This window comes from Branchiostoma belcheri, unplaced genomic scaffold (genome assembly GCF_001625305.1).
Source record: "Branchiostoma belcheri isolate BF01 breed outbred unplaced genomic scaffold, Haploidv18h27 scaffold3, whole genome shotgun sequence".
Classification (NCBI taxonomy): Eukaryota; Metazoa; Chordata; class Leptocardii; order Amphioxiformes; family Branchiostomatidae; genus Branchiostoma; species Branchiostoma belcheri.
Window position 1 is genome coordinate 6752799 of NW_017803909.1, and position 27428 is coordinate 6780226.

The 27428-nt window shown below is 41.7% G+C and overlaps 4 protein-coding genes across 5 annotated transcripts in view; 2 read left to right on the plus strand and 2 right to left on the minus strand.

Annotated features, from left to right (window-relative positions):
* The first annotated feature begins 2572 nt into the window (after positions 1–2572).
* Positions 2573–3966, plus strand: LOC109473445 (transmembrane protein 70, mitochondrial-like). Its single transcript, XM_019773306.1, has 2 exons — positions 2573–2762; positions 3181–3966. Exons 1-2 carry the CDS (start codon positions 2745–2747, stop codon positions 3964–3966), a joined length of 804 nt encoding a protein of 267 aa, XP_019628865.1. The 5' UTR covers positions 2573–2744.
* Positions 3967–4269: 303 nt separating this feature from the next.
* LOC109473465 lies at positions 4270–9393 on the minus strand. Its single transcript, XM_019773328.1, has 6 exons — positions 9301–9393; positions 8030–8206; positions 7210–7341; positions 5780–5836; positions 5354–5479; positions 4270–4706 (listed from the first exon to the last, which is right to left on the minus strand). Exons 1-6 carry the CDS (start codon positions 9359–9361, stop codon positions 4666–4668), a joined length of 594 nt encoding a protein of 197 aa, XP_019628887.1. The 5' UTR covers positions 9362–9393; the 3' UTR covers positions 4270–4665.
* Positions 9394–16613: 7220 nt separating this feature from the next.
* Positions 16614–21328, plus strand: LOC109474032 (cytochrome b5-like). Of its 2 annotated transcripts, XM_019774243.1 has the most exons (7): positions 16614–16829; positions 18125–18161; positions 18647–18738; positions 18887–18913; positions 19315–19355; positions 19739–19790; positions 20151–20256. In XM_019774243.1, exons 1-6 carry the CDS (start codon positions 16695–16697, stop codon positions 19755–19757), a joined length of 351 nt encoding a protein of 116 aa, XP_019629802.1. In that variant the 5' UTR covers positions 16614–16694; the 3' UTR covers positions 19758–19790; positions 20151–20256. The 2 variants fall into 2 exon arrangements, with proteins under 2 accessions (XP_019629802.1, XP_019629801.1); XM_019774242.1 differs by lacking the exon at positions 19739–19790 and having other exon boundaries at positions 20151–21328.
* A 190-nt stretch (positions 21329–21518) lies between these two features.
* The window catches only part of LOC109474064 (cytochrome P450 27C1-like), a 6772-nt gene continuing 862 nt past the window's right edge, over positions 21519–27428 (minus strand). The window contains exons 2-11 of the mRNA XM_019774283.1: positions 26818–27011; positions 26115–26186; positions 25792–25919; positions 25061–25264; positions 24370–24533; positions 23808–23974; positions 23322–23400; positions 22795–22951; positions 22592–22635; positions 21519–22103 (exon numbers count right to left, since the gene is read on the minus strand). Coding sequence (XP_019629842.1) covers positions 21987–22103; positions 22592–22635; positions 22795–22951; positions 23322–23400; positions 23808–23974; positions 24370–24533; positions 25061–25264; positions 25792–25919; positions 26115–26186; positions 26818–27011 — 1326 coding nt within the window. The 3' untranslated portion in view covers positions 21519–21986. The remainder of the gene's footprint in view (positions 22104–22591; positions 22636–22794; positions 22952–23321; positions 23401–23807; positions 23975–24369; positions 24534–25060; positions 25265–25791; positions 25920–26114; positions 26187–26817; positions 27012–27428) is intronic.

The window sequence follows — 27428 nt, forward strand, 5'->3', positions numbered from 1 at the left end:
TACTTGGGTGGGGGAATGGATACAGACTGGCCAATTTGATACTGTCTTACCCCCACCAAAAGATCTGCTTGGAGATTAGGTAAATGCCCCTGTGGCTTCGTTGTATCGATCCTCACGGAAGCCGTTGATTAAACAAGGAAATGATCCCAGCAAGTGGCTAACGTTACCGCTTTGCGGAAATGAGGGCAATCTATGTGGAGCATTGATTACAAAATATTCAACTACGAACTAAGAGCGCAACAAATTATAAACGGATATTAGTACTAAAAATATAATTTAGTAATTGATTATTGATTTATTTCTACTTGAAACAGGTTATAATTAGCCACGGGCAGCCAGAGTAATAATAATTAAGGAGCCCATTTAATGATAAAACGGATGACACCCAGGCTTGGTTACAATACCGATCCCCCCAAAAAAGTGGTCCGACTCTGACAGCCTATATTATGCCATGCATTTATTAGCTTTCAGTTAATTCATATATTGGATGAGCGCGTAGAATATTTGCATTGAGCTGTCATTGTTCCAAATTTCTGTACGTGAACAATTGATATCTGTCACATCACAGCATTTCACATGAAAATAGATGACTTTATCAGTTAGTACTTTTTTCGTTCAGCCATATGAGCATGTGGAACGGATGACACAGTTTTCAAATTAATTATGTTAACTGGTATAATGATGTTACTCCTGAATGTGCCATCTGGATCAGTCTCTTTCTCTGCTTTTAAAGTAAGCCTACTTGCACTAGCCTGGGTGCAATCGATCCCCGTAGTATTCGCCCGCTCCCTAATGTCGCTAGCTTACCACTGGATAAAATTTCCACTGACGACAACGCTCATGCGTAAATGTCATCCTTACAGAGGCGAATAGTACTGATAATCTCCAGCTCTCGAGCAACGTAAACCCCGATGAAAGTTCCCCTGGCCAATTCCAGTTCTAAACCCGACTTTTCCCTGAATACTAGTAGTTATCCCCCCTCGTGGCTTTAAATCTCATAAAGAGACAATGCCGAAAAAAATATTCAATTCTTCATTCCTCCTCGACTCTGCATTGCAACTCGAATAAATTGAACTTCTCTGAAGGTCATATGCACGGGGCTGATCTTGTAAAGGTTAAGCTATGTCACCTTTGCTATTTCAACTTAAAGTCAGTCCTCAATCAAATTCTCCCGAGCCAAAAATCAAAGGGCACTGTGCGTCTTTTAATCTGCCAATACCTGGTTATACGCGTGGCTAAGCGGCGGTAGACTTGGCCTCAGTAATGCCAGCCGGCGGCTAGGATTAGGGGGGGTTATGGTCGGTCGGAATCGTGAGACGGAACGTTATGTTGCAGTTTCAAGTTTTGAGCAAATGTCATTCTGAGAACATTTCGCAGCCAATATTTTTTGTGTGCGTGTGTGTGTGTCGCGAGAGGCTAGCCTCCGTAACTGGCTTATAGAGGTGGAACTGTTTGGTGGTCTTCGGCTGTTTCAGAAAGCGGGGCCGGTAATTCAACCAGGCCGGCTATGTTGTTTATATGCAATCGGAAAATAACACATAAAAGCTCCCAAAGACCATGAAGACCCCCAAACCCACAGTTTTTGTCATGCTATGGAGGCTAAGAGAAGGCCCTTATATGTATATAGTGAAGTCAGTGAATTAAAACACTTCACGGTACGTCAATTTGGCAAGGTTTCTGCGTCATTGGGGTCAAGAATCAAACGCCACTGTATGTAGTAATGAGTTCTTAATGTTTTGCGTGTCGGTAACCCAAGCGCTAGCCTTTGAATAGCTTTAAATAACGTAACCGAACCTGAAAATTTTAGTTAGACAGAAGATTGCCAGTTGCATACTGAGCGAAGGAGGACTTTTTTTAAAATAAGTCGTCTAAGCAACTGAATACAAAATCTGTATTTTCTACTATCTCTCACTGTTCAGCATCAGAAAATCTCCTTACATTTGTTTGATATTAATTTTCTTCACCTGGAAGTGGCCATATTATTGGTACGATATTTTGATATCACAACGATGTTTACCTTATCATTCACTTTATGGAACACAAATGGCCAGTAAAGGCGCTGTAATCCTAGGTAAATAAGAACAGGGACGCTCTTGTCCATATTTATTGTACTGAACCACGATATATATTACTAGTAACTGGAAAAGCCGTCAGACATCACAACCTAATCTCCAAGCATCTCCAAGTTGTAAACATTGGCCAAGCAGATCCTACGTGGCAAGATAGACTGTAACTATTGGAGATAATTTTTTTCCAGCAAGTTTTGGAGGCCATTTTTCCAGCAATTTTTGTGAACATTTGGAACAATTTTCGGAGGTCATTTTTTCCAGGAATTTTTGGAGTTCCTTAATTTTAATTTAGGCAATTTTTGGAGGCCCTTAGCTTAGTTTTACGCAATTTTTGGAGTCCTTAATTTGGAAAATTTTTGGAGGTCATTTTTTCAGCAATTTTTGGAGGTCCTTAATTTGGAATGGGTATGACCAAGATGCATGAGGCCTTTGATTTTGAAACAGCTCACAGAAACAACACCCCTCCTTCAACGGAAAATGGTTTTGTCGGTTCCCGTGTTGCATGTCGGGACTTCAAGATGGCTGCGCCCATGTGGTAAAATTCGCCTGAGGTTTTGGCTTTTTCAAGCTTTTCGTCTGCGGTTTGTGAAACTTGAGGATACCCCACACACCTGGATTAGACGTTTCACATACTGCAGAACATCAGGATTTCCGCTGGTTACGGCTACATCTACTATGGCTGCTTTGTTACAGGTGACATTATTTGATACCCTTTCCGTCGTCTGAGAGCCATGTCATCTACATATTTGTGAAAAATATTTGAATATTTGTAAAAGACGAGTCAAAACGTTACTACGATTGTGTGAAGTTGTTGTTTATGAAAGTGCCAGAATAATTTGACAAAGATACATGGATATAGCCGGGGCAAAGAGCCAAGGAGATTAAAATGCCTTGGTAACCAAGGAGATCATATGGAGTAGAGTAGAATCTTCTTCCATGACATCAAATACTTTATGTATAGTTTGCTGACATGTTCATAATTTGGATGTAAGCATACTAATTCATAACATATGTAATACAAACAGTATGATACTATAAGGTGTAGGCTTTTCATATAGTGGATTAAAACTTCCATACAGTGTGTAAGATTTGTCATTAATTTGCATTTCAGACTCTGAGATCAGCATGCCATCTGTCCAGAATTTACCCTACAAGAACAGTACCAGCATTGCTGTACAGAAACCATGCCATTAGCTGCCACATCATAAACCCACGTGGAGCAGCGCGGTCTATCAACACGCTGTCACACTCCGTACAGCACAGACAACTCTTCAGAGGGCTGTCTCTGCAACAGGTGCTTCTCAACTGCCCCAGAACCATCTCAACTTCCAAGCAAAACTGTTTTGATCTGTTCGACCACGACGCCCCGAAGCCCCACGAATGGCAAACGCCAGACGGCCGCCTACTGTACAAGGGTGCCCTGGCTAATATTGTAACTAAAGTGAAGTTTTTCTCCTACTCGACCAGCCTTCTCGGCATATCGTTGATGACCCCTATCTTCTGGCACGGAGGCGTGAGTCACTTCAACGTGTTTGCACAAGTCGCCATCTATTTCATGAGTATAGGATTCATCCTTGTGTCCCCAGCAGTGCTGCATTACCTGTCGAAGGGGTACGTAGTACGGATGTACTATGACGCCGCAAAGGACCAGTACACGGTGGTCACATACAACTTAATTCTGCGGGAGAAGAAGACACAGTTTAACCAAGAGGACGTGAAGGTGCCAGAACTGAGGAGGATGTTCACCACTTTCATGGCGGGGGGGAAAGGGTACCTGGTGAACGAGGCATCGTTCTATCGTGCCCAGGACTATGATCATCTCATGGGATATGACAAGCCATTTGACTTTGACATGGACGTCCCAAAGGAAGAAACAAGCAAAGATAAAGACTCTTAAGGACACTATTGAGATGCTATTGACGAAACTTTCTACTTCATCAAGAAATTTGTATTTCTTTTAAAAAAAGTTTTAGTGTTGACATGCTGTGTAGATCTATCCATTGGGTATGGCAATTTCACTAATTGAAATTAGACTTCCATACATGTATTTGCATAGAAATACATGACTGAAATGTTATTAATAATAGACATTTGGAATCATTCTTTTTCTCAGTTTTTGTATTGTTTTAAGGTACTAGTATATCATTTGCTTGTGCTAAGTAGCTTTGTACAATTTGCATCTGTAAGGCTATTAAAGGTTGAGATTACAATGTACATTATTACTAGTATCCTTAATCAATTTACAGTTCTTGAGAAATTATTGTTCTAAAATCTTATCTGCTCAAATGAGAGAAAAACATACATGTACATGTACTTGTATTTGTATTAAATACTTTGCATCATTCAATGATGGCGTACCTGACGTTTGTATGTTGCTATATAACTTGATATAAGTTGATTTGATATACAACAAGATGGAATGAAAATCAGTTAAAATCGACCTTAGAATCTCTTGAATGTGCTGCTGAAATGTAGACACTGACCATAGCATTCTTGAAAGAGGGAAGGTCCCATTGAAGACCTTGATATCTATATTACTATATTATTACTAATTAACCTTTGGAACATATTGCATGCTGCTGCTTCCCAGACTGAACTAGAAGTCTACCTCAGCTGCATGAAAAACTCTGGAATCATCTGCAAGATGAAAAAGAACAGAAACTTGTGTTATGTGTATATGGTGACCACATGAACTCAGTTCTTCATGGAACGTGCTACATGATGTAACCCAACACCAGTTACCACTAGAGCTGTGTACCGGTACGCAGTACCGATACTGTACCGGAAAAATTGATTAGGTACAGGTCCAAAATACCTAATCCCTCAGTACCGGTACCGTACCTAAACAATTTCACACCAAATTTATGCCTATTTGTGACCTCAAATCGGTCCCTGTGTAAGGACAGTGTGTTCATGAAAACAAAAACATCTTTAGTTTTGCCTATATTTCATCTGAGCATTCGCCATAAACAAAGAATAAACCTTAACTATCAAGTTTATTAATGTTTTTTTGTTATTGAAGGAGTTCAGAAGAGCATATAAATTGGTCGAATTGTTCAGGTACAGGTTCAGGTCCGGACCTGTACCTAAACCTGTGTACCTGTACCTGTACCTGTACCTACAATTTGTTTAGGTACACAGCTCTAGTTACCACGGTGATAGATGTCTGGTCCTGGTCATTTACCTTATGTGTTTGGAACGGTAGAAGAAGAAGAAACTGAGCAAAAACAATATGTTTTCCTTCAGTAAACATAACTACTGCTCAACTAATGATTACTCCTTACCATCGCGCCCTGAGTTTCGGCACATGGCCCGACACAACAGCGCTAGTGCTGCCCCAGCCAGCATCCCACCCACACCTGATGCTGCTGTCATCAGGATTACTGTAACCAGTTGCACTCCACTTGTACCTGAAATTAGACATTAAAACAGTGTATATTGTCTATAATTAGTTACTCCTAATGATTGTCAACTCCAAGATATTTACATCAGTTGATACATTTATAATTACAGTTAAGTGTAAAGAAAAACCGATATCTGTCAAGTGCCCAACACCTTCAAAACTATTATGTTTTAGGATTTCCCTACACACCAACACCTAAAAGCCTTCAAGCCAGTTAAAGGATGATTTCTGCTCAGATAGACAGGCAGCACTTCGACTTGCACATGTAAGAATCTTGGGTTGTTAGAAATGCAATTTAAAAAGTTACCACACAGGGAACCTCCCCGTCTGGAGATGACATCATCACTCTCCGTCGTAGTCATCCCTGTTGAAAATTGAAAAACAAAAGAGGTTTGCTGTATCATTTGATATTTCTATGATCTCAACAAAGCTGAATACTAGGTACCACCAAAAGTTGCTTAATATTAGGTACCACCAAAAATTGCTTAATATTAGGTATCACCAAAAAATGCTTAATATTAGGTACCACCAAAAATTGCTTAATATTAGGTATCACCAAAATTGCTGAAATTTAGTTACCACCAATATGATTGCTTAATATTAAGTACCACCAAAAATTGCTGAAATTTAGTTACCACCAATAATTGCTTAATATTAGGTACAGTGCTCACCAACTATTTGCATCACTGACATTGGCATAAACCTGGGATCTGCATAAAATTCTGAAAACCCAAACCATTTCCCATTCACTACATTATAAATTGCATGGCATAATTGCATGAGCTGTTATGACTTTAACCTGATATTGGACTAAGATATTTCCAAGTCAATGGCACACTGACCCAGAAATACATGAAAGAAATACATGTAATTTGTTGCGCATCACAAATCTGCATGAAGTCCATTGTTATTAGTTCATTATCACCCCTGCACCCTCCATTGTCATACACTTTCTCTGTTGTCACTTCCTTCTGGACAGGTGAGAACCCCCAATCACTCAATGATGATTGTGTGAAGAAGTCCTTTGTTCCTTTTTGGTGTCCTTGATTGGGCTGTTGTTTTAGGTTTGGTAAGCTTTTGCCAGTACGAAGGTGGAATGTGTCTGATCTTCTATCTCCATGTTAGCCCTGTTCATTATGAGTTTCTGAATGCGACTTGAAGATTAGAATATGGTACATGTATGTAGTTGTGGGTGAAAGTGAGTATATAAATACCAATAACATCATGTTTGTGGTTGTTTCAATTGGCCCCAGCCCAGTATCATCCATAACCAACTGACCTCCCCTCCCTGTCAGTCGTGTGGACTCTCCTAAGGTTATTGGACTAAACCTGTTATAGGAATAAAATTCCCTGACAAATCGTCCATGCAAATAACAGGAGAGCACTGTACCACCAAAAATTGCTGAAATTTAGTTACCACCAATAATTGCTTAATATTAGGTACCGCCAAAAATTGCTGAAATTTAGTTACCACCAAAATTGCTTAATATTAGGTACCACCAAAAATTGCTGAAATTGAGTTACCACCAATAATTGCTTAATATTAGGTACCAACCAAAATTGCTGAATATGATGCTTACATTTGGATTATGTAGCTGTTAGGAACTAGGTGCGGTATGGAGACAAGGGAGAGCCTTGTTTACATACATGGCGAATAAATCTGTACTTCCTAAGTTTGCCTGTCAGATGAAGTCAACACAGGTGACGTGAAACGGTTCCGATGACGTGTGTACTCACCGTCAACCGTTAATGTTTGTCTGGCTGACGTCACAGGCGGGTCAGAGGTCGCCAGGTTCCTCACACTGCAGTAGAACTGTCCGGAATCTGTCCATCTCACAGATGTTATACCCAGGTCCATCTGAGCTCCAACTAAGGGATACATCAAATGTACACTTTTACCAAACGATAATGAAACTAGGAAGTAATGAAACTAGGAAGGTAACATTGACAAAGCAAATGCATAACGTTTACCTTCACATATGGCCTGCTCTGTTACTTCCTTTGACTCAAAGACATTCATATACATGTATATGGTGACAGAAGTCTAAATCCCTCCTGTTATAAAATGTGCAACATGATGTAACCCAACACTAGTTACCATGGTGACAGACGTCTGGTTCAGGTCATTTCAGGTTATTTGTTTGGGGAAGAAGAAGAGGAAGAAGAAGAAACAGACAAAAAACGATATGTTTTCCTTCGAATTCTGCGAAGGTAAACATAATGAATATCAAAAAGTTTTCTCTAACATACTGCGTTTAAAATATTGCTTGAGGCTTGAACAATTATCAGTCAATCCATATCGATCAAAATATTTAGTAATTAATCGATCGACATAAAGACATACAATGTAACCCACATTTCCATTCTATACGTAAATCATCGTGAAACATAAGAGGTGTACATGTAAAAGGTTAGAACTAGACCAATATCATTTAATCACTGATGCATAGTGGCAGTGGATCCGGAACAAACATTCGAGCAATGCTTGTCAAAACAAACAAAATTCGCCTCCAAGGACAACTATTAAAGTTTGAAAGTACTACTGTACAGCACTTACCGAGGGAAACTCTGCCGGCGAAGCTCTGTGCTGGGACCACGGCGGCGCCTGAAGTGCTGGTGTACCGGAGAATCACCTGAGCGCCCCGCTTCCACTCCAGCACGTACTCACTAGGGACGGCAACATCACACGGCAACTGCACGTCTGAACCCTCCTCACGTCTAATGGACGCACAACCTGGTACAAAGCACACACTCAGGGTTACACCTAACAGGAGATAATGCTCAAGAGGGACACTTACTGATTGCTTGGACATGTCATTTCAGGACAGCTAGGGGGAGGAATGGCCGCATAATGTTTTTCACGGATATTATAGGGTTCTCCTATGAGATTTCTTTTCCAAATACTCGAGTTAAAATGTCTTGCGAATGGTCTTAAAAGCTACATAACTTTGCCATAACTTTTCACGAGGACTAGAAGGTTATAAAAGGTTGTTGTGGAAGTTTGTGAGGATCACAGAGAAAGGTTGACAATGCCAAAGATTTTCTTCTTGCCCGAACTGAGACAAAAACGCTCTACCAGACTAACTACACTGGCTATATAGGAGAATATTTGCCAGCGGGGAGTTTGGCCGCCTTGTAGGTTTGACTGGCCGCGCAGCAGGGAAAGAAACTACCTTCCCGCGGCCGGACTCCCTTGGCCAATTTTACTCTCTTTTTTGTCGCCGAATTCTACGATCCGCATTCCTGTAGAAAGGCCTGGTGGAGGCTATAAGAACGCGCAGCTATTTGCCTGGAGCAACCAACCGAAACCTGTGTACGGCCGCCAGTGATCTGTTACGACAATGCACCAACAGACACGGCTGTAACGTTACACCTGTCCCCCTCTTGTTGAAACAAGCTCGGTGCTGTGCGCATCCTTTCTTGTCTACTTGTTGACACACGTACAGACAGGGTTTTATGACTGATGACCAGATGTGGGGGAGGGGCAGAGCTGTTGTGGGATTATAGATCACTAATTGTACGGTCAAATAATGTATGTTATTTTGAACACGATAGCTGGACCCATCTTCCGTTCACTAGACCTTTTATTAAAAAAAAGTTATATAACTACAATTGAGAGTTATGATAACGATATGTCAAACATACAGAGGGAGAAACTATACATCGTTGCAAATTTCCAGTTTGTCAGAAAAAGGCATTCCAGGTGATACTGCTTTACTAGTTCGTAAGTAGACGACAAAATGATAAATATACATACACGTGGATATCATTGCATCATTACTCCAAGCGAACACCACAGTGGCAACAATTTATAGCAGGAAAACTCACCTGAAACAAAAAATGCAAAGAAAATCAGCCACAAGGCTCCCTTGTGTCCTCTTGATGACATCTTGGGGGAAATACAATGAGCCTACGTCTCTCGAAGACGCCTGTAACTCGGTCATGCATGTCGCTGCCTCGGGCCCAGGACCTTACCAGTCCGGCCGGTGGAGGCGCATTTCAGTTCGAAGCCCTCCGGTACTAAACATTTCTTCCCTCGTTTTTCTTGTCGTGTAAGGACACACCGTCTTGATTTTATGGATGTCATCCGCGCCGTGCGCGAATTGAAAAAAAATCACGTCCTCCGAGGCTCTAGGCCTGGGTAGTCCATGGTAGTTAGCGACAATAGGGCTACCGAAGCCCCACGACTCAAGAACTCAGTACATGCGTACATTCATAAATTCCACAAAAAGCCAGATGTGCCGGCTTGTCGTATACCTCGCTATGTACTGCCGCAAATTCACAATACCAGCTTTGTATTCCTGTGGTTTAGTAGCATTTTTATTTTTGGCCGGATTTCTTTTTATTCGCCCCCGCGCGCATTAGTTTGGGGGTCTTCAGAGGATGTCATCCATAAAATTAAGACGTTGTGGCCCAAATTTCGAAATTTAACTAACCATTTCGGACCTTCAAATCCGTTAATTTGTCTTGATACATGTAGTAAGTTCATACATAAGCTCCCTTGTACGCCCAATACTTTTATATGTGTACAACATCTTATTCGGTGCCGGAGCAAGAAAAACGCATCCGGATGTAAGATCTAGACCACACATGATGACGAAAAGATAAACGGATGCACGGTAGCACGGGCGGAGTTATTATATTAGTAGTAGGTCTGTTCAACCTTCCATTCACTAACCGACAGCGACCTCCTGAGTTGGTAACAAATATGATTCCACAGTCTTGAGAGTTCATCTGTGTTGGTAGAAATTATTATGAATCTTGGACACAGAACCGGACTTGTTTGCACGAGGGATTAAAGAGACCATATACATAAGGGCATTACAACCATCCCTCAAAAGAGACGGGGGGCGCCACAGACTTTCTGCAACCTATGATCCACAGCTCACAGAGTCACGTGTGTTATATGCGTGACGACACGGAAGCGATGGATTCCTCATCCCTTAAAAAAGACTGGCGCTGTTCAGTGGAAAATTGGGTGAGTCCAATTTGTAGTGTTGAAAATTGCAGTTTAAACTTGCTTCATAATGATTCAACAGTGACAATGAAAGATATAGTTTCAAGCTTTATTGAATTATTAAAGTGTATAATGACAACGACCTGAATTCACTGTGTCTAAGAATTACAACTTAAGTGCACTTTGAATTTGCCTTCACAAGGTAAAAGAAACCCTCTGGTGACTATGTTGAAGTTTGTTCTGATGTTATGTATTGATGAATCTCAAGTTCGGGTGTACATGCATATGCAATACATACATGAAAAAAACAACCCAGATCATTGTAGTGTCCAGCGACTCTGGTGGCTTTGTTCTAATGTTATGAAGTGCACGTACACTGAGTTCTTCTTAATCTAATTACACGCAGCATTTCATAGTTCCGCGAAGACTGGATCAAATTTCGTCACGCCAGCTTCCACGGATCCGTTTGGCCAGCAGCAGGTCCCTGGGAACGAGTCGCCGCGGGGACTTCTGGGAGCAGATGCGCTGGTCCTTCCAAGTCTGTCTCAGAATCGCCAACATCGCCTTTCCCCTCGACATGTCATGGAGACGTTTAAGAACCAGATTACCTGGTAATAGATAATCGGAAAAAAGTCATAAACAGAAAGACATAGTACAGGGATCTGCTTAAGTTATTTTTGTTCAATTTGACATGTTTTTGATAGTCTTACTTTATTGTTTAGTCAATTAGTTAGTTAGTTAGTTCGTCGTGTTAACTTTATATTATTTTGTATCTATTTTGATTTAATTTGTTTGTTTTGTTGTCACTTATTTATTATACACGTGTGTAAAAAGAGGTCACAAAAACAATTGGATTTTAGGAGAACCCACTCGATAAACCCTTAGGTTTCTTGGGTTCTCCCGCACATTTGGTTGTACATAGTCATTAAATACTATTTTCATGTGCAAACTGAAATAAACAATAAACAAACAAAACAAAAAGTTACTGGGATTTAATAGTAGACTGGGTAAATTATACAAATAGATCCTATAATTATGTAACAAAATATGCTGTGAATGTTTTGAAAAGAGAACAAGGACTAGAAGAACATATTTATTTTTTGTAGTTTGAGTTTACAGATGTTTCTTTCAGACTTATTTGAAAACAATACGACATTTTATAAAAGCCAAATAAGATAAAAGAAAGAAATATATGTGTCTCTTGTACTTGTTTTTAGCTCAAAAGCACATTGTTTCAATATCTTGGACCTTGGTTATTCTAAACAGTGTTGCTTTCATCCACAATACAATACTACCGGTATTCAGAGAGTGGCTGTACCACATTTTCTGCAGTGTCTATATACACTTCTATGTACATTTCTGTAATGTCTATGTACATTTCTATGTATTGTATGTTATATTGTAGTCCCTATTTGTACTTAGAGGGAAAGATTCCCAAATCAGTATTGTTTTACTTAACTCTTTCAATATTTCTGATTCTTGGATTTATGTATGATATAATGTCTGATGTGTGACATTTGCATTATATATACAGCTGACTTCTGTAGTTTTTGAAACTGAAAAAAAGTTTATGGAGCTGAGAGCAGTAAAAATTAAGGAATTGAAACTACGAGTTTTGCACTTTCTTGTGCTTGGTGCTGTACGCAATCCACACACACACACACACACACAAGCAAGCGTACCTGCAATTGGTGCTGAACAGAATCTATACATAAGCAAGCATTGCTGTCCTTGGTACTATCTGTCCTTGGCACTAATCACCATCTGTGCACAAGCAAGCATACCTGTCCTTGGTACTGAACACCACCTGCTCACAAGCAAGCATACCTTTCATTGGCACTGAACACAATCCACACACAGACAAGCATACCTGTCCTTGGTGCTGAACACCATCCACACACATGCAAACATACCTTTCCTTGGCACTGAAATCTACACACAGGCAAGCATACCTGTCCTTGGTACTGAACACCATCTGCTCACAAGCAAACATACCTTTCATTGGCACTGAACACAATCTACAGACAAGCAAGCATACCTGTCCTTGGTACTGAACACAATCCACTCACTAGAACTGAACACAATCTACACACACACAAACAAGCATACCTGTCCTTGGTGCTGAACATGACACTGACAACAAAGGAGACAACATTTTCCCGACAAGAGTGTTTTCTTATTCGTAGAAACGGATGCTGCATGAAATCACATTGTAGGTCTAAAGGACCTGTCCATACAAGATGTAAACAAAAATGCCAGCTTTTGTAACGCAAGTAACATGGGTTGTAACTAAGGTCAGCTCAAGGTCACGTTCCATTTTAGGGATGAAATAAACAAAGTTTATTAAGTGAGTTTATTTATATGTGTATGAAGCTATTGGCTTCGAAAACTAAGTATCCAAGCAGATACGGTGCTTTGGTGATATGTCGGGGTATAATTTCATCAGCAGTATATCAGAACTCAGATAAGCATATAGGTTGGATCAAAGTATAAAGGCCCCTTTCACGGCACAACAAGAAGACGTGTGCCACAGAGCCAGCGATCAGCACACCAACTGCGGCCAGCACGATGATGGCCTTGCTCCGTTTGATACGTTTCAGCCCACGGTAGTGCTTTCTCTTGCGGCTCTTCTCTTCATAATGTCTGTCAGCACGGCATCCAAGTACAGATTCAAGTCTGTAGAGTTCTTCGCGTGGACGTTGTCCATAGCAGTACTAGAGTCCATGCTGTCGACGCCGCCGCTGGATTTCTTGTCAAGTGAGCAGTTCGGCTTGGGCTCCAGGTGAGTCGTGTTAGCGGCGGAGCTGTCGTCTGTCGCCGGGTAGGTTTCCGAGTCGTGGCGAGGGACTTTGGAAACGCGGCGGCGAACTCGGGCGTTACTGCAGTGGTGCCCTCCGGTCGTGTAGCCCCAGTCGTGTGCCGCTTCTCCCTCTTCGTCACCAACTACATGAGGTGGGACGGTTGGGACCTCGGTGGTACTGTCGACGCCTTCCGTGTGATTCTGCTCGACACGGAACCGCTTCCAGCCTTCAGAACGGAAAGTCTCCGTCTGGTTATCAAGAACTTGGGCATTCTCTGCGTGGCCTGCCGGAGGGGTCATGCCCATCGGTACCTGCAATTGAGTACGTATACAAAGTATCAGAGAGTGTATATTTACATTGAATGATAATTGCAAAATTATGCCCGAAGGCTAATTCCAAACAAAAGAAAGCCAACCCTCTATGGTTTTCTCTAAAAAGTTCTGTGCATATCTTGACTTAATGATAGTTATTTATACGTTTTTCTGACTTCTAAATGCCGTATACGTTTGCACACATTTAGTTTGTGTTTTTTTTAAAGAAAATACAATTTGCAGCATCTGAAGTTTTTTACTGAAAGGTATTTGTTACGTATTACTGACAGTGTCTGTAATTAAATGAACAACAACCTTCATTTTGTGTGATTGAAAAATGCTTCCAGGGAAACTTTCACGTTTCCCTACAAAATCAGACAAAATGTATACGTATGACATGTTTATAACAAGTAAATCAATTTTTTTTTAAATTCTTACCATGGCATCTGGGGTCAGAGGGGCAGCAGTGGAGGCCATGCCGTCCGGACCGTTGTGAATTTCAGTGTCGTTTTGAACGAAGTCACGCGGCTTCACCTGGACTCCTTTCCATCCGCTGTGCGGGGAGAGACCTTCTGAATCTCCGCTTCCTGCTTGGTCGTCTCCCTTGCTCCGGTACGGAGGAAGGCTGATGGTAGGCTTATCCTCACCAGTGTTGGAGAGGGACTGTGCGGTCATAACCACAGCAGCAATCTAATAATAAGAGGAAAAAGATTCATTGTCAGAATAAGGACCTAGGCCTGTGTGGCTTTGAAGCTTTTTGACTCGGAAATAACTCTGAATCACTTGTAAACTTCTTTTCAGATGTCAAAAAGAATAAGGCAGATTATATTTAGTATGGGAAATACAACAACATCCTAGACGTATCATGTTCGTCATTATATTGTTTACACATCTTACTGACGGTAAACATTGTTCAAAGCCTGTCTAGTGATGTTGCCCCTACTCTATTTGAGTGGCAGCAAGTTCAACTCTACAGTAGTTCTAACTAGAGAAAAACGAGTTTTTGAACATTTAAATCCTTGAAAGAAGACCAGAGTGACTATTTGAAAGCTCTAGGAGAGAACTATATCTTGTGTTGGCACAAAGTTAAGTTTTAACTTCAAACATGTAACTACCAATTAACACAGACGAACTTTCATGACCGAAATCTTAAATTGTTTTCGTAGAAAACTTACCGAAGTCACAGCAACGAGTATCAACACGGTGATCGCGGCGGCTTTCAAGAACCGCAGACGTCCACCCTTCTGGTCAGCATGGGTGTCTGAGGGAGGGCAGCGCGGGAAGGTTACCGCCCGGGACCGCCGGTGCCTTCGCCGGCCACGTCGTCTCGACATATCGTCTCAACTGATGAACTAAGGACAGGAGCAACTAAAATGTGCTACCGTCGCTTCGAACAGCCAGTGGTAACTGTAAACAGTTTTTGTCGAACGCCGTTGCTAGTCTGGAACACCGGGGGTTTTTACGTTCTGGAACAACTTTTCGAACAGCGGATCGTTGTCCTTAGTTGAACTTTAGTGAAACGCGTCACATTTTCCTTTGTAGGAAGACACAACCGTATAGGCCTCGGAACGACAAACTTTGTACATTTTGTAACTCCAACCGTGTAGAAAATTTTAATTTTGTATCAGAGTGTATGATAGAGTTATTGGACATACATAATTCTTTTGTCGGTGCCCTGAATTTAGATACACGATGTAAACAGCTGCTGAAGCCTTGTATGTTCTATTCTTTGTAAACGATAGATATATAGCGTAGCGGAACTTTAGGTTAGTTGTTTTGTTCCGACGTTGGCTCCTATTAGTAATAATTCTTTACGCAAAGATCCATGTGAAACTGCATTTAATGCATTTAGCCCACCATGATAGGCAAGTGCAAATAACGATCATTCATTCATTCAAAAAAATAACAGGTGTCCATAGGCGACACTTCTCCGTCAAGTTTTATATTTGCAGATTGAGAACAGTAATAGTGTATGTAAACAGTGTGTGAGCACTTAACAACTGGTAACAACGTATCGTAAAAATGGTAGATTTCTAATGTTCAAAGAAACTCGAGGAAGAAAAGGCGACGGGGGGGGGGGCAGAAATACTCACCTGGTCTGTAACGCCCTTTCTTTATCCCTCTTTTTTGTACGCATGGTGCCAGGCGTGTCGTCTTTCTGTCCCCGGTCTGTCTTCGGGCTGAAGCCCGTGGTCTTACCATGATGAACAGTCGTGTAGGTGATTTACACGCCCTGCGTTATACATGTACAACAAGGAAGATTGCGTCTCAATCGGTCACTCCGCCCAGGACCCGAGTCGCCGCGTCTGATGAAGTGATCTCAGTCCAGCTGTATGCGTAGCACCTGTTAAGCATTTATCACGTACGTTTCTTTGATTTGATATCGCGATCAAATTAACAACTTTGACAAGCTGTTTGCAATTAAAGCTGACCCCAGCCACAATTCAAAAGTTTTGTGTAGTACATTTTGTACCTTTCATTTCCATTGGGCCCTAATGAAATGATATTGTTCTTTAGATGCTAGTAGTCCCTTTGCGTCTTTTAAACGTTGGATGAGTAAACTTAACGGTAACGATATCATTTTATAGCCCTTAATATTTTGCTTTCATGGACATGTAAGGAAAGGCTATGGTACCGGTACCACCTGTTGAACTATGTTTGAATTGCAATGTAACAGAGTATTTCGACAATAAGGCTGATGCCGTTTTGTAATGGAAAACGATAAGGTTAGAGTTGTGCACGTTACTACTCAAGCGGTCGATCTTCAAAAGTCCGATATACAAATTTGATTGTATCTACTCCCCCCGTATTGTTTAATAGACTATTCTTGTGACCCAAGGCACGTGACTGAGCTTCACACAACCTGGAAGGTACCACAATAAAATGGGGAGAAATGTTAAACATTGCTTTTAAAAATCCATTATTTCATCAAAACAAATACATCAAAATGTCACTATGATCAGACTACATATAAAAGAATGCATTAAGATATTTGAATCTTATCTATTTAGGCTGCAAACCTTTATCCCTCTATTGATGATTTTTAGTTTGTCCCAAAAGATAAGAGAAGGTGGACTGACCAGGTCGGGCGAGTCGAGTGGAGAAGAACTAGGTCGCACACCGAGAAGTTTCCAGCTCAAAAACAGCACCATTATGGGCGAGCAAAAGAAAGAACAGCCGGACTTGAAGCAGTTCTCACAGGAGGAGGTGGACAAGCACACCACCGGCACATCGGCATGGATCGTGATCCACGATAAAGTGTACGACGTGACCAAGTTCTTGGAGGAGGTAACTGTTAACGTTTTTAGCGCCATGCTTTTGCCAACATCATTCACATCTGTTAGAAAGGTTGTACCCTTATACCACGTACCGATCGACCTTGCAGTGTGTGCATGACCATCCAAAACCTCTTTTAAGTTAACCTTGCCCCTATGAAACATACATGTAACTACCACATTTGTGTTGTGTGGGACTTGGATTCCATAGCGTGTAGGGAGGGGACATAAACTGGGGAGGGGGGCGTCCACTTTGATTCGTACCGGTAAATTTATGGCATTTGCATATGTACACCATAAATAGTTGTGATCTTTTGTATAAGGAAAATCTATCGATGTACAATGTTACAGCACTACCCATGATAAAGGGAAGAACTAGGAAACTCAGTAGTCATAGTTTGTTGAAGGTTTGCCCGCTTGGTCAGGATTCTTTGGTCACGTCATACACGTCCACCAAGTAGACCGACAGGACGTTGACCTCTGCACTTTAATATGTTAGTCATCTCACGTTTGTACAATGTAGCAATAGCTACACCTATAATGTTTTGTGATGATCACAATTCAAAATTGGGTCGTCTCATAGTTACATTCTTCACATGTGAACTTTGTCACAATCTCACATGTTATGAGGTGACAGATGAGGAGGTGATACACTTTTGATAAGCCAGTTGAGGGTCAGGGTCGCTACTGACTGAGTCCCTCTCAAAGTTCAGTTTTCACTATCTTGGTGGAATGTTCTCCCTGTGAGCTTGTCACAAAATGTGTGCATGTCAGGCCTGTCTTTTTCCAGTTTGAGACAGAACAGAACTGTTATTGTGTAACATCACTTGTACACATACTAGCATTTTGGAATAGAAAAAATAAAGCGCTTTGCTTGTTCCTATCCCTACCCTTTCTGTGCGTTGGCCTTTTTGGATCAAATATTTCTATATTTGTTTTTGTTAATCATACATCTACTTATGACTGTACTATAAGTATAACTATAAGCACATTTCTTCAACATTACATGAAAGTAGCCAACAAGAGAAGCATTAACTTCATTAAAAAAAATAACTTTGTATGTAACATCTGTGTCCATAATATCACCAGGGTCCATAATATCGCCACTTTGAGAAATAGTGTGCTTTAAGATATTTTTACTGCAACATACTTTTGGTATGCACTCCTGCACACCTCAAATGTACATACGTAGGGTATGTTGCAGTAAAATATCTTATAAGCACACTTTTTCTCAAGGTGGCGATATTATGGACTATGGTGGTATTATGGACACAGATGTTATAAATGTTTTTTTTATCTCCTTCACAGCATCCAGGTGGAGAGGAGGTTTTATTGGAACAGTCAGGTGAGAAATCTGTTTTCCTATTTTGTTTGTATTACATGTATTTACTTTTGAGTGGTGCCACTCTTAAGGTAAATATACTGTTTCCCATTGATAAGAGATAGAAGTTTGTTATATGCATAGACAATATATTAAGAACTGAAGGTATTATACTTTGTTGATTATGTTCATTTTTGTTGATTGTGTTCATGAAGAGAAAATTGAACAGAAAGGACTTTTGGACCATAAATGTTCTGTTTGACTTTGACTGTACTCTAACGCATTGCACTGAAACAAAGTGCATAGACCACAGTGTTATTCTTTATTTACTGAAAGTTGTGTTATCTTTTTAGACATCAATGTTGATCATAAGTTAGATTGCTCACCATCTATAGTAAATTATATATAAAACACACATTGGTCAGTACCATTCTTATTCCTTTCATCTTAATATAAGAGGACAAGTGGTTGACTATTTTTTCCCCACAATTCCGTTGTTGAACCTGCAGGGAAAGATGGAACAGAGGCTTTTGAAGATGTGGGTCACTCTGAGGACGCCCGTGAGCTGATGGAAAACTACCTGATTGGCGAGCTCCGGGATGTAAGTATCAGTTCAGGCTTCAGAACTGGCTCCTTTGGTAGTTGGCACTGGACAAAAAATGAGGAAATCGTCATTCGTTGAACATTCCTTGCCCGATTTCCTTTTTTGTCTTCTCATATTGTCTTGTATGGTTTTGTATTTCCCACAGGAGGACAAAGCAGCAAACAAATATCCAGTAAGTTCTTTTTTCTGATTTGTAGCACTGTTGAAGGATAGACATATAAATGTTAGGTGCTCGTAGCAGGAAAAGGCGACTGAGGTCCCTTTTCAGTATATTCAGTGCATGGAAATTTAAGTATTTCCTAAGCCTATACTAGTAGTTTGAGGTACAGGTGGTAGCCATTGACTGTACGTCAAAGTGACCTAGCTGCTTGTGATATGCAAATGTATAAAATTTGATACAAAGTTTGCAAATGTAACAAATTCCAAGCTGTGTCTAGTCCTCCCTACTGTCAGAGGAATGTGTTTTTGGGAAAGTGAGTGTTCCAACAGTTTCATCCTTGGGTTCACAATATCATATCATATATTTCCAACTCCAAGAATCTTTTAAAAAATGCCATGTGTTTCTGCCCTCAGGAGAAGCGAGACATGTGGAAGTCGTCTGGCAATGGCAGCACGTAAGAAATGATACTCACCATTTAACCATATGTCTGTGTAACTTAATGGAACCAATAGAAGTCTTGTGCTTTGGGTAATGAATTGTGCACACACACTACTCACATACATGTACTGTACATGCACACCACATGCACACATAAAAATTCAGGAGTATATAGAGGGTTTCATGACAATGAATGTCCTTTTTGCCAGGACATAAAGAATATCTTTGTTGCTGGTCACTCGTAGTCGTACCTATGTGACTTACCATACCAATAAAATAAGAACTAACAGTAGCATCTGTTTTGAACCATTGTTTTCATGAACAAGGTTCAGTATATGATTTCTTTAATGCATGTATCTGATAAAGCTATTCTGATAAAGCTATTTAATATATACCCAGTAGGTGCACTCTACAATGATGCAGGCTTGATATGCAACCAAAGCTTTCTTAGGTAGGCCCCATCAACTCTGTACACAGTGCATCTACCAGATACATTTCTCTATTGTAGCCCAAATGAACAATGAAATATTCTTACCGGGTTTTCACAAAGATAGTTTGTTACACTTACAGGCACAATATTTTCACTATGCATACAAATTATACGTCGATGAAGGTTAGACATCCAGGTAATACGATAGGCCAAAAAGCAGTTACTCAAGCAACAGGATATGATCCAGTAACTTCTTTTTGGCGTAGAATACAAATTATATTTTTTGTCTCGTTTGGGTCTTTGGGAGGTTGTGTTTTATTGTATCCTAAGGTCAAACTAGTGGAATGCTAACTTCTCTATTTCTCTCTTTCATGTCCACAGTCCCTGGAGCAGTTACCTTCTTCCTGCTGTCATCGCCATTGTTGTGGCTATAGCCTACCGGGTCTGGGCAGCCAGTTCCAGCTAAAACCGGTCGCATCTACACACCATGTTGCTAGGTCCAAACACCATCCTTCATCTGTAATCCACCACACAGTCTTTTACAAGTGGTTGACTTCTCCACACACAACCTACAACAGCACTATAACTGTCTGGCTATATTGATTTAAATGCCCAATTCTTCACATTGTCCTATTTGAGAGAACCATAGCAAAGCAAAACCTGTATAATTGTTACCCTGTATTATGTATGCACCTTGCACACATTGTGGAAGTTATTTTACCCACATGTAAGTACAAAGTCAGCAGCCTGTGTTTTTCCCCCGTACCATTTGTGTAACATTGCATCAAGAAATAGGCTTCAACATTGTTCCCTTGCTTTGTGCACTGCATCCAGCTTATAATGTAGGGTAGGGGGTGAGGCAAAACTGTATCATGTTTTTAGCTGTGGTCCCCCCCTCCCCAAACCATATTAACTCATTAACCCCCAGCACATCTAGTTCAGTGCATTGTGTCAAGATTCTGCAACATTGTTGTCTTATGCTCATTCCAGCAGCATGTTAAATTAATTAATCAGTTACCTTGAGAATTTAGGTATCGAGAATAATTAAATCAGTTCCTTTAGGTATCAAAACTTTCAACTGTAATAGCTTTGCTTTTGTGATTTATTGAAAAAACATGTATTTATGGTAGTGATATACAAGTAATCTCCAAAGGGAAAATTAGTAATTATTGTAGGATGATAGCTCGTGCCATTTTATTACTATAATTGATGATAATTCTAGGGCCTATTCTAATAAACTCTTTTGGAAAATTGTATTGATTGAGGCCTTTGTCAGATATAGAGAACATAACATACTATGAGATTATTCTTATTGACTTGCCTCACAGTAAAATGTTCAATGTGTTACAAGAAATATTCAAATGATATCAGAAACGACTCTTGTTAGTTGTGTGACTATGGACACTTTGTAGAGTAAAGTCAAAGAATACATTTGTAGGGTGATGCAAAATTTTCTAGGTTTCAGTAAACTAATGATTGTGGGTGTTCACTCTTCCGTAGCGTTAACTCACTCTGTTAACACCTTTAATGTAATAAAATCTATGGAGTGATAAATTGAAGTTATCACAGATCTAGTCTGTTTTCTTTCATATATAAGATAGGTAAGACATTTTGGTAGAAGACTTAAAACACATGACATATTAGAAGTGTTGCTGGTAAAAATATTATTGAATGTAATATACATATATATATATACATAGCTATGTATATCAAATTAGTAACAAACACCATAGTGTTAAGCACCATGTGCACATAATCTGCATGACTGCTGAGTAGTAACATATATCGCAGCTACAGGTACTGTAGATAATAACTTGTTGCATTGAAGTTGCATTTTGAGAAGCAGGATGTGTTCTATGAACCACAACAGAATTACTATGCAATGAAAATAAGTATAATGTCAAATATTTTTTAGAACAAACAGTTATTGTTGAAGAGTCCAGATTCAAATTAATCCCACCCATAAACCAATGACATTGAATACAAAATTACCTCCTAGATGGAGGAAACTTGATTTAGAAAAAAAACTGTCTAATGAACAAAGGTGAAATATTGTAAATGCAGGGTAGTGAAGGATTGATGCAAAGTGACTAGCCTCCACATCAGGCTTCTTGGTTGGACTTCAAACCCACCAAGCAATCAGCTGGCATACAGCCTGGTTGCCCAGTCATGAGGCCTGCTATGGAGGCTAACTGTGAACCCCTTAATAGCGCCCTCTCACGGCCGGTCCATGAACTCCAGGTGGACCGGGTCTCCTGGCACCAGCAGTGCGCGCGTCACGGGCCGGACTGTCTCCCCTGGAGTCAGCTGTCTCACCTCAAACGTCTGCACCAACTGAACAACAGAACAATTATCGTAATCTCCAAGCAGATCTCTTTCGGTGGCAAGACAGTATCCATTTGATCAGAAGTTTGCCGGCCACCGACGGGTGTAGCGACAAAAAAACGGCCATATATACCGTATAAAAAGCTAACGATCATTCTCCCACAACCTTTGCTTGAAGAGTACAATTATCGATATTTCCCTGGATATTTCAGCGCAAAACGAGTTTTCGCGGTCAGGCGCTATCCAACAGCCGTGGCAAATCTTTTCAGCCTGTAGGCAGATCGTAATGTTCCTTTGGACATCCAAAAAATTACTCAATTTTTTCTATTAATTCAAATCTTTTTTTTGTAATTTAAATCTTTTTTTAAATTTACATTTATTCTATTTACACGACAATAAATAAATGAACTATCGTACTACTAAACCTCGTTAAAACCTTAGCTATCCAGTAATGATTTTGATCAGTGGAATGGAGACTGTGCAGCTAGAAGACTCACCCTTGCAAGGACCAAGTACATCTCCATCTCTGCAAGTCGCCGGCCTGTGCAGGTAATTATACGAAAAATGTCAAGTTTTTACAAATGAATGGAGAGTAATTATGTTATTGTTGGATATTTAGCACTATCATTTTCAAAATCAGTAGTAGACTAATAGTACTAGAAAAGACAAGAATGCAAAGTGACTGATAATGAAAGTTTACCTGCGCATTGTCTGGGTCCGAAGCCGAACGGCACCGATGAGAAGGTGTTGACCTTCTCCGTGCCCATACGGGTCCAGCGGTCAGGGTTGAACCTCTCCGGGTCCTCAAACGCCTCGGGATCACGCGTCATGTTGTAGTGAAGTATTGCAAACTGCGTCTGTAGTGAGTGTTTACACATGGTACATCTTAGAGTAAAGAAATTCTATTATCATATAGACAGATAGCGTTGATCAATCAGAGGCTATTTGCTATTGGTAATGACACCATAACACACGTACACCCAGCGGTCATTAAATCCCATAAACACCGGAACCAATCAGTGTAGACCGATATGGCCGCCGGTGACGTCATAGGAAACACGTTCGCTACGCTCACTTGGTGATTTATTCGGTGGTTATCACACCTGACCATGGATTATCTCACCATATACACCTCGGGGCGGGGCATTGACCCTTTATCAAACAGTTTCAGACAGCACAGTCCGGCAGTTGCACAGAATCTTAGCCACAAAGAAAGGCAAGACCTACCCCTTTAGGAATATTATAGCCACCAAGCACGATGTCTTTGTCCAGAACGCGTCCATTCGCCGGCAAGACTGGATACACTCTACATAAACATGTCAAAGCAAAGCACAAATTTTAGGAACCAGATATTGCCGACCCCCGCTGAGCGTTGCGATAAGTGGGACGTTGAAACGTTCATTGAAAAGTGCAGTGTGCCGTTGTGCAAGTGCACTGAGCTTTGGTATGTAATCTTTACATGGTAACAGTGACTAAATACTTTGTAAAATGCACTACATCGTTGATTTTATTTGCACACATTGGTAAAAATCTCAAAACATAACTCTATGTATATTTTTTATATCTATACCTATTTTACGTACTTTTCCATGTGGCTTCTGCTCTTTAACAATTATCGGACGGGAAGATTGAATGGAATCATTGTCTAAAAAGCACTTCGAGTCAAGAATAGATATTTCTCACTGTTACTTGTCATTGTACCATACTAAGTACCTCAGTATCTCCTTGATGACGTTCTTGAGTAGCGGCATGTTCTTGACGTCCTCAACAGTAGGTGTCTGTCCGGCGGACACCACGCCGGTGACCTCACGGTGCAGTCTGTCCTGCAGCTCCGGGTGGCGAGCTAACTCGTACAGGGTCCACACCATCGTGTTGGACGTCTGAACGAACAAGGACACTGTAAGGGTTTTGGACACTGAACAAGACTATTTTCCTGAGATGGGCGAAGGAGGCTATTTACATCAGGGCCCACCACTCTTCACTTAACCGCGACGGGGGCCGACATCGTCTACCAGATACCTTTGACCCAGTGTTGACGTCACACTCCAAAGAAGCCACGTGAGAAGCCTCACTGGGTCAGTCTACTGAGGAAGACCAGAGTGACTGGTTGAAAGCTCTAGGTGAGAGAACTGAACTTTTTGTGTTGGACCAAAAGTTTTAACTTTAAACAAACAAGGACATATGTGAGGACACGGATACTTAACTGTACCAGGCTAAATTTGGCTATTGAATCTTTAAACAACATTCAACTGTTCGGGTTTGCAGGTTTATGTACCGTGTCCACTCCTGCCAGCAGCAGCTCGGTAACAGTGGCGTACAGGTCCTTCTTCGTCACGTCTGTCCCGGTCAGCATGTAGGTCAGGAACGACCCGTCCAGCTCCTCTCCACGACTCAGCCTGGCGTTAATGTCCAGCACTTTCCTGTCAATGTTCTCGTGAGCTGCAAGAGTTGCGCGAATATTAGCCTCCTGTTCAGGCCTCCGGGTGGGTGGGCGTTTTGACACTGCGTTTTTTGGCATTTAGAATGCGTTCCTTTGCCGGCCATCCTACAACCATCCGCCCAGAGAAGGTTTGTACCCGCTACCTTCTTTGGGCAGCTGGTTGTAGGATGGCCGGCAGAAGAACGCGTTAAAAATTCCACAAAACGCAGTATCAAAACTCCCACCAGCCCGGAGGCCTGCACAGGAGGCTACAACATAGGTAAGTTGTTCTTACATCACAGCTGTGGGAATTCTGAGGCATAACTATCTCTAGTCCAACAAAGAAACGAAACAATACACGTGTAGATTGCCTTCACAACATTGAAAACAAGTCCTAAGTCTTATGAGTTGCTAACGTCTACAGTTTGCTGCACCCACGAGCTTCAAACAATTCATGCTCCGACTTGCACACAATGATGGCGGGACAAAACTTGGAGACTTGAAATAGCACACATCGAGACCGTCCTTGTAAAAACAAAGAACTTACCGACACCGAAGATGGTGTCCCACGCCTCCACGTGACGCTGCCAAACCCTGGGCTTGAAGTACGTCAGCATCCACGGCTTGAGGGCTGATATAAGAAACGCCGTTTTGAACATGGTGGCGATGGAGTCGATAAACTGTTGGGTCTTCTCTGGCACTTCCCTCTCCAGGCACCCAAGCCGTGTGTCGAACAGAACTGTGGCAATGGCTGCAAAAGACACAAAACGGATACTATACGACATTCACTCAATTTAAAGCATCAATAAAAAATCACAATGGCTAGTACGTTCGAAATGCCATAGTAGAAAATACCATTATGATAGCGATCTTGTTGCAAGGATATTAGCAATGGACGGCCGTCACGGTTGCCTAGGTGACAGACGCTGGCGTTTTATAAGCGATAGATTTTTTTTTGGGGGGGGGGATCCTAATGTCAACTCTCCAAGCAGAGGTTGATGGTGGAAGATCGTTTGCTTTTTATATATGGCCCGTTTTATCCACCATCAACCTTTGCCTAATGGAGAGTACTAATGTCTGCTACCAAGAGTATCCGCCCAAGCGCTTTATCTTTCACGCCGGTAGCGAGGGGATCCAGGGTGTCAAATCGGGTTTAGCGGGGCGTATGGCTTCTCTGGCCGGAGGGATTATCACTCACTCTCTGGCACCCAGGCTACCGTCACGGGCACTACGCTAGGAACATGCCCAAAGGTTCATCGTTGTAAAAAAAAAACCTACACTCCATGGCCCATTTGTACAGCTCGTTGGTGAGGTCCGGCACGGTCTTCCCTTCGCCACTGCTGTCCCTCAGGTACTTAAACCTGGCGATCATGTCTGTCACAACCTCATTCATGCTGTCTCCGTATCTATGGACAGAAATCAAGAACAGTCGCCTTAAAATGACCGCCTTAAAATGCGGGCAATATGTTAAGATACTCAGAGGCACGGGTATTATTGTTGCTAGGCAAACAATCACTGACTTTCCTAAAAGTAGCACTCTTTGTTATCACAGTGGTTTGTAAGACTTGATGCAGATAATGTACTGTTATTGTTGCCCGTACCTCGGGACTTCTTTAGGCCGCATGATCCGCTTGCTGACGGCCGTCCTGAGATGGCGCCACTCCGGTCCGGTACTACAGAGACACAGACAAAGCACATGACAAAACGACCCATATGCAAAATTCCATTAAAAAGTTTAGATGTAAGATGTACGCAGGTTGAATTTGAAGCGTTTTTTTCCATAGCTGATAAAGCAAACAGGCATCGCTACAGCTTGTGTTTACTTCAGCCAAGCACAGCAGCTTAGATATAGTCGATACTTCTCGATACGCCAGTGTGTTCAGTTCTTTAACGTGTAGAGGTTTGGACTGAGGCTGATGCCTAGGTCTCCGACAGGTTAATTTAATTGTACATGTTTGGTCCGAAATGTCGAACGCAGCCGTCCTCAGCCTATGCCCGAGCGAGCTTCAAACTTCTACCCTCTGAATTCAGGGGATTCGACATATTTTGACGCAGCAGATGGGTTGGTTACGTTCCTTTTGTTCTGCTCTTTCCCGCTATATTGTAACACTATCTGACTTCTACTCAAAGCTGTGACAATGGGTAATCTCCAAGTATATCCCTTTCGGTGGCAAGACAGTATCCATTAGCCAGAGGAGTTTGTCCGTACAATCTCCTCTGGCTAAAGGATACTATCTTGCCACCGATCTCGATCTTGATCTAGATCAAGTGGGATCTGTTTGGAGATTAACGATGGGTGCTTACTGGTTGATGAGCCCGTAGGAGTACCCCCTCAAGTCCCGGTATAGCTGCATGCCGTTGTTCACCTCCATCCGCTTGGGGTACTTCCCCTCCTGGCGCAGGAGCTGCTCCGCCAGCGACACGTGCGCCACGTTCACGTTATCATTGAACCCGAAGGACGAGCGCCACATCTGGCCGTACTTCATCTCCAGCTCCATCTAATCCAAACAGCGAGAGCAAAATAAATCATTACACGCGAAGGCACGCGCGCACGCACGCACACACGCGCGCGCGCGCGCGCGCGCACACACACACACACAAACACACACACACTCACGCGCGCACACGCACGCACACGTACGCGCGCGCACACACAACACACACACAGAGACACACTCACTCACTCACGCACGCACACACGATCACACACACGTACACACGCACGCGCACACACACACACACACACACACACACACACACACACACACACATACAGACACACGCACACACACACACACATTCTCACTCTCACTCACTCACTCACTCACTCACTCACTCACACTCTGACTCACTCACTCAATCACACAAACACACACACACACACACACGCACACGCACACGCACACGCACACGCA